Below are 12,480 nucleotides of genomic sequence, written 5' to 3' on the forward strand. Positions count from 1 at the left end.
CTATTGAAACTTGGTTTTCTTAACTAGGCGAACCGTCTAATCGTACCTAGCACTTGCGCCGATTGGCAAACAACTATTTGTTGATTGTTAAGTGGCAGGCTCTTTCCGGGAAAAAGTTTTCAGCTAGATTTCGATCGCTACCGATTCCGCGAGACCGTCGATGGCCCTCTTCTCGCGGTGGGATATTCAGCGAGGGAACAAATCGTGTAACTGGAAAAGCGGGAAGGCGGGACGGTAATGCACATGCCAATCCACCTTTAATCCGCCCTCTGTATTGGGAGACTAGCCGCTCGAGCGAGCCCGCCTGTGAGAAGCACGAAACTTTCGTCAGGTGGCACTTGAACTTTATCGTGTCTACTTTGGATGTTCGGGATAAACCATTACCTTCCCTCCCGGCGATACTTCCGCCGGAATCTAAATCCAACAATCGAAAACAAGATCGGGACGGCGCGATAGAAAAACGGGGCGCAAGAAAACGTGTTATTTGTAAAACGGGGACAGACGTCCTCGAGAATGAAGCTGCGGAGCGTGTAAAGCTTGACAAATTGAATGCCGGCGAATAGCGTCACCTACTTTTTGAATGACGAGTTGTAGCTATTACGACGTGTAATTAAAAATTCATTGAAAATTAATATCGCAAGGTAGTGTTTAATTAATCGCCTGGGAAAGTTTCTCCCCATATAATTCATCGTCGACGAAATGAAAACGTAGAGCACTTTACTCGGAGAAGTGCAGCAAGATATAATTAACCGACGCTGATTATACTGGTATTAATTAAATTGGATTCTCGTTTCGAGCTTCGAATCAATTAAATGTACGGATTATTAAAAATACGGGTTATTTACCAATGTTAAATTATCTTAAGGCACGGGCTTGACTGCTTGTTTTACGAATACAATTTGCAATTACGGCGCTGCTCAACATAGCTCTCGCAATTTACTTTGCTAGAAGTAAAGTAGTGCACCGAGTAAAGACATGATAACGTTTATCTAAAATAACTTCGCTTAAAAGAAGACGTATCACCTTTGCATTTAATTTCCGTCCAAAATAATATAATAAATAATTCCATAAATTACATCACGGAAAAATTAAGACTTGCAAAAATTTTCAGTACAATTAAAGTAGAACAAAGAGAGAAAGAGACTTTCGTGTCGTTCTTCGTGGTAGCCGGTGCTATCGGCAAGTTAAGAACTTGGAGTCCCGGTGGAACAAATAAAACTTCCCTATCCTGTCTCCAATCTGAAATGCGGCCGTCGGTGGTACACGTAGAACGGTTGCACGCCGTCCGCCGTTATCAACGATTGCCGCCATTCGCGCGATTTTTCCCTCGCCCCTCGTGCATTCCGACTGTCACGGCGATATTGCTGAGAAAACGGGGCCGGGACACACGATGATGCGTAAGCGACGCCCGAGAAGGAAACAATGGCAGATCTTTCCTTCGGTCTCGTTTCCGCTCGCGCATTTTCACCGCGTACTCTTCCGCTCCCCCCGTCACCGCGCTTATATACGCCCTCGAACTTTTGATTTACGCGGCCTCGATGGAATTCCATGAATGCGAAATGTAATCCCCTACACAATCCCTTCTCGTCCCTCGTCTCTTTTCCCGGCCAGTTACCTCGGGCCATATCACCACCCCTCATACAATGCGAAACTTTGCGTTTCAATCGTGCCCTCGAAGTAACAAACGACGGTGTCTGCCTACGGGAAATATATTTTCGGCGAAAGGCTGGACGATTTATTTACGGAGGAAGCGACTGGACATGAGAACGGCAGCACGAGAGGATCAGGATCCACGAGAATGTCCTCCCGGACTCTCCCGTGGAAAATCCATGGGAGTCACTATAGAATAAAAATACTGTTTATTACTCTTCGAGCGCTAACAATCTACCAGCGTTAGAGAGTTCAGAATTCCAAAGATTATTCTTCGTGAGCTGCATAATCGTTTGATATAAAATACCGAGGTTAGTCCCAAGTCGCTCACTTTGACCGAATGACAAACAAGCCCGTGAAATTTTTTTTTCGCGCAATCGTCCTCTCTTCCTATAAAAGAAGATTTACTACGTAGTTGGATTTATATCGCACAGTTACGTAACTTAATCTCGATGTTTACGTTAAATTCTCTGCAAAAGAATTGTTTTCAAAAAAATTATTTTTTGTAATAAATTATTTTAACAAAAATCTTTCTAATAAATTGAACTCCGCGAGGGAATAACAACGAGAAGAGCTTTTACAAGTTCAATATAAAATTTCTAAACAACGATGCCTATTACATAACGGAAATATTACGCAATACGCTTCTATGCAGTCACGTGTTTTATGATTCAAAGCCATTTACATTTTTGCATGTATCAGTCTCAATAAATTGTTTAATATTGACATTCGAATTGCCTTTCTGTAACAATCTATCTCCCTCGTAATCAATATCAATTGTTACGCAACGCACAATTTCAAAAAAGTATAACAAATATCAGTATTGCGATATAATTCAAACATCGAAAATTGTTATGTAAAATTCACGAAATATTGTACGTTCAAAATTTAAATTTATTATCATAAAATAGCGTATTTTTAAATAACATTTTTGCTGGTCAAATTATCCGAGAAGAAAAGCTTTATCGTTTCAAGATATTCTATAGGTACGTAAAGTACATAAATCTTATAAGTTGCATATTACTTCTAAATCGAAATTCAAGAAAATCACCGTTTCAATGACGCGCTTGAACGCTGTTATCGATAAAACACGATGCATTAATTACATTTAACAATTGTTTAAATTTTACGAATCAATCGTATGCCTACGAGCGATAATAAAATAATAACAGTAAAAGTCGCGGAAGGAAGATTGTGTCAACTTGTTCCCACCAGGGAAATATCGACCGTAAATTGGCCAACGTGTCTGGAACCGAGAGTTAAACTTCCGCGGGCCGGTCTTGTACATCGACTTTAAAGCTCTGCTTCGCAGGACTGGGCTCTTTGACGAAGACAAAGCGTCGGCGCAACGTGGGAAAAGCTGACTCGCAAAAAGAATCCCGGGGCGGCGGGCGTTCGGCTGTCTTTGTCAGCGTACGACGATTTTTCTTGACGATCGACAGGAGGAGTCGCTGCTATTAACGACCTGCTGAACATCGCACGCCGGAGATTGAAGCTCGTAATGAACGAGCCGACGTCGCCGACGAGCCGAGCGCGGCGGCGACGATGTTCATAGGATCCATTGGGGCATTTCCCGTTTTAATTGCAAGACCGGCACTGTTTGCTTATAATTAACGATGCGCCAAAGCACTTGGCGAATTAAAACTTGTACCGTCATCCACTCGCTCTCGCCTTGTCTTTCATCCCGTTTTTCTTTCTCGTTCTCTTCTCTCTTTCGCGGATCTCGATTCACTTATTCGTATCCCTTATTCTCCAGTTCCACGCGCGCTTCTCAGCCGCGTAATCAGTTCTTGATACCATATACGCGAATACGAGAGCGCGCGTGCACCGGAATCTATTTTTCAATTATTGGAAATATCCACGAATCGAACCGACAAGGAGAAGAAAGCAGTGGCAATGAAACTCTTGTCAGAATTAATCGAATCCCGTTCGGAAAATGATGTAAAATATAATCGTTTCTGTCGAGCGAATCTTATCGCGATCGTTTTTAATCCGATGACGGGGTTCAACAGTCATCGTAAATGTTGATTTAACTGCGCTATTTGTCGAAATCGTATATTCATAAAAATTCTGCTATCCAAGTTCCACCCGAGATTTTACAATATTTAAATCACGATTATACTACGTTTCCAATTCAGTTTTGTAAAATAAAAAATCGTGAAAAAAGCAAAATTGCGGAAAATAAATGTATTAAAATAAAATTGTAATTTTTTTTTTTTTTTTTTTAATTTTTACAAATCTATAATTTACAGACAATAGCGAAATGTCTTTTGACGACTTTCAGGTCAAATATACATATATAATTTATAATAATTCATATCAAGCTGATATAGACTTTACGTTTTAATAAACGCAAGACGTTGCAGTCTAAGCTCGAAAACTTATATAAATTGTATATGCGCTCTAATGCTGTATATTTGTCTTCGCGAATTCGAGAAATTCTAGAATAGAGAAGTTTCCGTGGGAAGATGATTCGGATTCGCGTAAAGTTACAAATTGAAATTGCTCAGAGATCTTTGCCTTTGGACAGCTGTACTCTTGGTAATAGAAAGATCCACGAGGAAGAAGACCGGCGGAAACGGAGGAAGTACACGTACTAGGGGTAGGAAAAAGTATATGAACTTAGTCAGACGGGACTCGTCAAGGCATATCGACTGCGCGACCAACGTCCAAATTTTGAATTAAACATGAGAAAGCGGCGCTCGCACGACGGTGCAGCGGAATGGAGCGCACAGTGGGACGCTCGAGGCAAATGGGACGCGGCGTTTCTACTTCATGTAAAATTCCGTCCTTGGTTACCGTGGCTGCAAACCAAATCCGATCCCATCGCCGTAACGGCTATCGATAACGGCTTATGCAGACTCAAGAATCGACCTAAGTGTCGACGGCTTGTCCACCTTTCGAAAGAACTTCGGAGAAAAGCGGAAAACCCTGCTCCCTTCGAACGTCACGGCGCTTTGTGAAAACAGCGGGATGATATTCGACGATTCGGCAGAAATTCGAAAAAATCCGACCGACGGATTAACGAGTAATTATTCGCCAACAAAAGTCACTCGAAGGGGACACGTTTTCTCGCCTCACTAATTACGACAAAGGAAAACGAGCGACGGCAGCCGGGGCTCTCGTCGTAAATAGAACAAGTGGCTACCTACCGTGCCTTTGAATGCGCCCTGCAAATTGCAGCCATCGAATCGCACGTTTCTTGCCGAAAGAAAGAAGACTACCACGGTGCAATCCGATTCCGAGTTAGATTGAAAGCGACGACGTTATATGAGTTGTACTGAAAGCCCTCAATCTTAATGACAGCTTCTTTAACCCATTCGCCGTCAACTTTTCTCTCTCACTAACGCCGAGATACCAATTTCTGCGTTAGAACTAATTGAAAATCGAGCCATTCACAAACGCTAAGAGATACAATTAAATCTATTGTTCGCTAGAAAATTTTATTGTCTTCTAAATGACTTATTTGAGAAAAATTTTATTTTAAGATTTAGTTACTTAAAAGTTTTAACTAACGAGAATTACTCAGATGGTCTCTCAATTATTAAAAAAAAAAAAAAAAAAAAAAAAAATAATAATAATAATAAAAGTTTACTTCAAGGCTTCAATAAAAACGTGCGATAGGACGGAGTTAAAATCAAATCACGAGTGCACCAACATAATTAGAAAGCGCTACAATGCCGCAGAAGAGTTCGTTAGAGAGTTACAGGTTAACGACGGCTTCTTGTCAATAGTGTTCTCACGCAATTTCTCACAAGACGCTCACAAAGTTACTTTGCGAAGTTTACCACGAGAATTCATCGGAGGCAAACCCTCCACAATTCAAGGGGAAATAAATTTTGATTCCGCAGCTTCCCTAAATGTGATAAACACGCGGTGATCTCGTGCGAGCAGATTAAATAGACCGAAGGCATACAAGAATTACCGGAAACATTTTAAGACGCGAGCTCGCGAGCGTATAACGTTACTAAGACTGCATTTTCATGATAGTATGCAAATATTATGCGAAGACATAATTTTGGGAAACATTAATGTTAATAATATTTCACGAACTCCTTGCCGTGACCCGAAATGCAAAACGGCATCTTTCCGACATCGGTGAAGTAACTTCGCTGGAAATTGTACAATAAGAGAGAAAGAAAAAAAAAAAAGAAAATTTAGCGAGACGGTATTCAGAAATTTCAAATGCATTGCGAAGTACGATAACATTTTCGGATAATTGAAATCGGTATTTATTTTCCCGGATAAAAGTTTCGCTGAAAGTTCTCGCGCGTGAGTCATCCCACCGCATATTAAGAAAGTATGGCAGTGAAAAGTTTCTTTATCGAAAAGAAAGAAAAAAAAAAAACAAAAAAAGAGAGAGAGCTATCTAACTTTATCGAGGATATAAACTCCGAAAGCAAAAACCCTTTCCCTATAATATTTTCAACCGTCTCTAACATGTTTTTAAATATGCAACTGCCGTGGAAAACACGTTGTATATTTCACGGATAGAAAATGTATCACATAATATATTATGCATACCTTCGTACGGGACGACTCTTTGATCCCAAAATTTAATACGTCGTTGTTCCGACCTATTTTGTCCAATTGTGTTATACTACATTACGCCATATTCTAAATTATGGTAACACGGGAATAATACAGAAAAGAGGGGGGCTTCTGTAAGAGAGAATGTAAATGTAATACCGAGGAAAGGTGCCGCGACACTATAACAAACGAGGAAATATCGGGCACGGTTCGCTAAGACCGGTAATTTAGCGAAATTGCGTAACATTCTCGTTTTGCGTCGAACGTAATCTTTTACTGTGCGTGGCAAATTGCCGAAAAGCACAACCGGGCCGAAAAAAGATGGTCAGGATCCACGGTTTCTTACCCCCGCTAGCTCGTGCAAATTTAAACAAGAAGAAACTTTCCGTCAAGCTTCGACTCGTTGTGACTCAACCTCCTCTCTTTCTGTCTCTCTGCCTTTCTTCACGTCTTCGCTTTAGGAGTTTTTATTCCCTAGAGAGAAGTATTAGACGTCTGCAGAGTTCTTGCACGTGTCGTTAACTCCTATTTGACGTTTGACATACCAAAAAGCAAAAAACAACTACGATGCCAGTGCAGCGTTATTACCAAGATCAAGTGTTTCACAGAAATGTATTAAGTTGCAGAAATTGATATACGTATCTGATAAAACTAAAGACGGCAAGCTACTTTTGTAATACGTATCGTTCTTTAACATCTTTACCATATAATTAATTCGTTACAAAAAAATATCGGTAAAAAAAATTTCAATAATCTCCTGCTACATTTTTTTTTTTTTTCTAGCATGATACTAACACAATTTATAATTTTATATTTTATGTATATGTACCGAAGTAATGAATTAATTCGTATGTACCAAGAAAGAGAGGTTAATTCAATTATACTCGATATTTCTTAAAAGAAATTTACGTTTGCAATTCTAAAAGTAGTAGTGAATTAAACACGTTTTAATAACGACCGTCTGAAAGCGTAAAGACACGCGGCTTTGAGAATGCGATGACGGCGACGGTGTTTTCAATTTCACGCTCGAGCGACTTTATTCTCGGGAGAAAAGTGTTCGATCTCGCGCTCCTCCGAAGGGAACCTGCGAGGTCCATTTGACGCATCGTTTGACAAAGGAATAGAAAGAGTTCCTTCCCGTTTCTACAGGAACGTCGCAATTAATTATTTACCCGACCATCCGAGAGCAGCCGTCAGCAAATCTTCGAAGTCAACGAGCTGACGCTATCCGGTTGAACAAAATTAACGTGCATTCCTATCGCCCGGTTTTTGACCTCTTGATCTTTAATTGGGACGAGTGCACGGCGGAGATAACCTTTTCGTAAAACCCTCGCGCGAAACAAGCTGTCGAAACGAAGGCAGAGAAGTTTACGCGGAAATCTTTCGGTGCGCGGAATCCGCGGAAATCCAAACGGAAGATCGAATTTCGAACAAAAATTGTTCGATACGATAATCCTGCCTCTTATTACAATTCTATCACAACGCACGCTTCGGGAAAAAATTTCTCCCGTTTCATCTGTACGATATGTATCGACAGAAAAGGATTACATTGCAAAATGAAATTCTCAATTCCGCCCGGGGAATTTTCTTTTCACGGAAAAGCTGCGTTTAAAGTTTGCGCGCGGACTTGCGCGCGGGCTGATAATGCTCGTTTGACGTGGCTTTTGCGAAATATAAACAGGAGCTACGGCGCTTTTCCCAGACGCAATGTTACCTCCGGAACTAATTTTTCCTCAAAACTTCACCCGTCGTATTAAACAAAAGCGCGCGCGCAATGCGGCTTTTCCAAATGAAGTTACCGAAACTATTCAAGAAATCGCCTACAGTCCGTATAAGGATCACGTCTTATTCTTACCGCTCGAGTTCACACTAATATTAATACTTTCACGTCTCTATGGTGCCTACCATCCAGAAGAACGATCTTAAAGTTTGTACAATTCTTAAAGCCAGGGTTTAAAAATTACTTACGTTCAGTAAGCTTAGAAATGTATATACATTATTTATCATAGAATATGTTAAAAACATTTTTAAAGAAAATAACAAAAAAAAGAACCCCTCGAGTTTAAAAGAATAAGATTTTTCAGATGGAATTCGGAATAATTTCAAGACGAGCAAACATGGGCCACGAGGAAACTCCATTCTAATCAAGAGTTTGAAACAATGGGGATCCGTGTAACTTGAATTAAACGAATAAAGGAATTTATTGTCACTTACTTCGATTCGTCCTGATCGTCGTCGTCGTCCTCAGAATCGAAGAAGGCATCGTCGTCGTCCGAATCGACTGATGTTTCAGCCCTCATCCGGCGTTGTTGAACCGCACGGGATTTCGGAATCACTATGTCCCTGAAAGCATATTTATCAAATTTATAATTACAAGATATTACAAAGCGCGCGCTTTTATTTTAGTCTCGCTATAAAAATTTAATTTTAACCGGAAAAACGGTAATTAAAATTTATAAAATAATAAAAATTAAGCTGACATTTACTTTTGCGGTTATTTTAAATACGTATAAAATTATTATAAAAATAGCAATATAAACTTTTAAATCGCTATTTAATTATTGCAAAAATACAGCAAGATTGTTTCGAATAAAAAGCAAAACTGTAATTATTTCCCCAGGAGCTATATCGTGGATAATTAATAACGTTCTTGTTCCTGTTTTTCATTTCCACGATGTAAAGTCTTACAATAATTAAAGGACAATAAAGCAATTTTTTATATTTTTCTGTCGCAAGAAGTGAAACTCGACGGTCCGACTTCAAATTCTAATTGCTCTATCTCGGGCCTTGGAAACTTTTGCAAGAGCAATTCAGACGCGCGCGATTTGCATAGAACCTACTTTATTCGATGAATTAATGCTCGTTATGAAGTTTCGTGTCCCACAACCCTACCGAGGCACTGGAGATACCCACGCCCTAGGAATTACAGACGCGAAGCGTGAATTAGCTTTGCGCGGGGCAAAAATTAAACGGCCATTATTCGAACTACGTTACCAAGCTAAACTCCAGGTATTTAAGCGATGCGCCATTCTAAATCCCGAGTTCCACCGGCATTCATCAAGTTAACATAGCACCCGCTTTCGCACAATCAAATGAAATACACCCGGGAGTTTAGTGCTTTTCTGTTCTTGATTCGTTGCTGAAGAGATTGCGTCAACTTGTTAGATACAATTTCTTGTTCCGTCGTGTTATTACTTTATCTGCCCGCGGCTGCAAGACGATGTAATTGCATTTACGCCGGCGAGTCTGTTATCAAAAGCAATCCTTCGTGATTATTTAACGTGGCGGTCACTGTAACTTTGCGTTTTGAGAAGGTTGTGGTGCTTTCGCAGGAAAAGAAACTTCAGCGAAGTTGAATTTCAAAGCTTCATAAATATAATATACGTATTTAATATACATATACACTCGTTGGTGAATCGGTTAAGTATGAAATTTATGTAGCATATTGAAAGCTCGATCGAACGCAGAGAGAAAGAGAGAGAGAGAGAGAGAGAGATCGATAGCACGAAAGTGAAACTCGATCACTACCACGCGCAGCGGAATTAATCCCGAACAGGGGCATCGATTTATCAAGGCGAGCCCATCGGGCTGCTTAGCCGTTAATGACGCATTAAGGTCATTTAATGTCGTACTAGCGCTTCAAGATGAATACCGATGATCAGCGTATCTATACGTAGGATATGCCTGCACGCATATATCGTCTGTGGAAATGTCCAATTACAGTTAATTGGCAATAAGCACCGCACGGGGAATCAATGATCACCGGGACGGCTTCAGTCGATCGGTGGTTTAATGCCGTTTTGCGGCGATACGATATCGTCATTAATATCAGCGTTGCTTAATGCCGGCATCGCCGGTTTGCAAGCGCCAAGTATTTCGACCGTTACGCCTCCGTGGAATTGGCACGAGTTCGGAGAGAATTTTCCTTCCGGCAGATTGATTATACTTGTGTTGAGAGACAGACGCGGATCAATCATAATTTTTGATGGAAATATGAGAAAATTAGCTTCAAAAGTAACTTTTTAGACTCAATATACATTGAATATGTACAGTTAAAAATAAAAATATAATTGATCCGATCACAATTTTAACTTAGTATCATTTTACTGAAGATTGTAATTGAATAAGTTCAATATTTACCCCGATTTATGAAGCTCCTTCTTCGAAACGCAAACGGCCGTGAACGAATCCTCCAAAAGGCAGAGCTCCTTCTTCTTGCAGTTGAGTGGGCGACAAAGCTCGCCTGGAACAAACCGAAATCGATTTTACATTGTAATAAAGTACATAAAAACATTCTTTACTTGAATAAAAATTTATCTAGCTTTTCTAGCTCATTATTAGCCAGTAATAATTATCTACTACCTAGACGTTTGACAATTTCCACTCGGGTATATCTGTGATTCATTATTCAATAGAAATAAACGAGTGAAATTTACGTATTCGGAAAACCATAGCAAAAGAGTAGCCAATGTTTAAATTGAGAGATTGCCCGTGATAAAAAATAAAGTATACATTATTCACGTGATCACGTAATTATTTTTTTGGTTGACGTATTTCCGTACGCATGTTGTCTGGTTCTATTTGCGAGCGCGCAAGAAAGTCATTGCAATTTAGAAAATGCGCGACAATGGAAATAAGAAATAAATGAGCATTTGACGACAAAAGCGAGTTTTCGCGTTAAGCATAAAACTGGCTAATGTCCAGTTAAAGTTGCCAACTTTTTTGCGCTGCACCATAATACAATATTGTAAAGAACTGCAGAGAGAATTTTGGTAAAGAGAACCGGCCTGTAATGAGTTTCTGAAAATCAGGCACGTAACATACGTACGTTGTATTGCATATTCCGACATTCTCTTCTAAAAAGTACAATATTGCGTTGTTATTTAAAAAATACAAGCCAAGACAAATCTTATAACGCGATAACAGCGTGACGTTATTTCTTTAAAAGATATTACATTAAAGAAAAAAAAAAGAAAACTAATTAATTGACTTTACTCATATTAAATTAATGTATCAAGTATACAATAATTAATTAAATGTGATATACCGCACTAGAATTTGACTAGAAATATGATAATTATAATTTAGAGGTAGTGCAGGTACGACAGATACATTAGTGATATTATTGCTAAAACAAGCGTGTGATTCAAACTAACTAAACTGTAGTGTTTACCGAATGAAAATAACTCTTTAGTGCGATCAGTTTAATCATTTTGCTTTTATGTAATTTAATTGTAAGTTCGTTCCAGTACCTATTGTTATAATGCATATACTTATATTATCGCATCGCTGATTAATTTGGCACGCACACACATAATTTATGCAAAGATTACAAAGTATAAACTTCATCGTGGATAATTATAAAAAATTAAGTTTATTTTATGCGGTGGTCATGAGCATTTAAGAATCGCTTCATAGCGTGCTAATGTCGCGTAAAATCGCTCAATAACTCTTCTCCGTGGCAGCATGCGGTATCTGCGGTGTAAAACAATCTGCGTGCCGAGCGAGAAAACGGTCTTCCGTTCGGTAGATAAAAAGGAAGCACCTTATCCCATTCCGCGCGTTAAAGATTTCAAAATATCCAATTAAAAGTTTTTCCTATGACACCGAGCTTGTCTCCTGGCACGGTAGAAGTAATATCGCATAAATGGAAGATTCCATCGGCTCGGAATTAAAGTCGGCCGTACATGAATTAGGGAGACCTGGACTCTCTCTTGACGGTTTAATTTCGTGGGATTACACGAGAAAGGGAATGGTTTCCTATTTATATATATATATATATATATATATATATATATATATATATATATTACATATACATGTATATACATATGTAACATGTCACGTTTCCACTCGTCGCGTATAATTGAAAACTTTCTCGTAAATCGGAGAGAGACGAAGACACCCAGATTCTCTCGCAGCCACGTTCCTCGCGAATTGTTTGATGAAACGAACAATCTAATAACGCCCTACACATTGCGAAAACGAAGTTAGAGGAGGGGGTGGGGAGAAAAAAAATTACCACAAACTATCATGAGGACGAAACGTGGAAAATGGACTGTACCGAGCCTCTCTCGCTTGAAAGAAAGACTGCGAGAAACGCGACTCCGGCAGCATTTTCGCGCGAGACTATGAACCGAGAAACGAATAGACTCACACCAAAGGAGACATTCGGTCTCTGGCTGGGAAATAGACGTAAGAGTGTTCAGCAAGCATTCGCTCGGCCGTATTCGAGCGGTTCTTCTGAGTCGGATCGAACCAATTCACCAAGCGTAACTCCGGATTTCGCGGCAGTAAAGT

General features: G+C 39.7%; 1 protein-coding gene across 1 annotated transcript in view; it reads right to left on the reverse strand.

Annotated features, from left to right (window-relative positions):
* Cow (Proteoglycan Cow) overlaps positions 1–12,480 on the reverse strand; it is a 79,743-nt gene that overhangs the window by 19,199 nt on the left and 48,064 nt on the right. The window contains exons 3-4 of the mRNA XM_070668071.1: positions 10,321–10,423; positions 8,395–8,523 (exon numbers count right to left, since the gene is read on the reverse strand). Of these exons, the coding sequence (XP_070524172.1) occupies positions 8,395–8,523; positions 10,321–10,423 (232 nt within the window). The remainder of the gene's footprint in view (positions 1–8,394; positions 8,524–10,320; positions 10,424–12,480) is intronic.

Source organism: Cardiocondyla obscurior, linkage group LG02, assembly GCF_019399895.1.
Source record: "Cardiocondyla obscurior isolate alpha-2009 linkage group LG02, Cobs3.1, whole genome shotgun sequence".
Lineage (NCBI taxonomy): Eukaryota > Metazoa > Arthropoda > Insecta > Hymenoptera > Formicidae > Cardiocondyla > Cardiocondyla obscurior.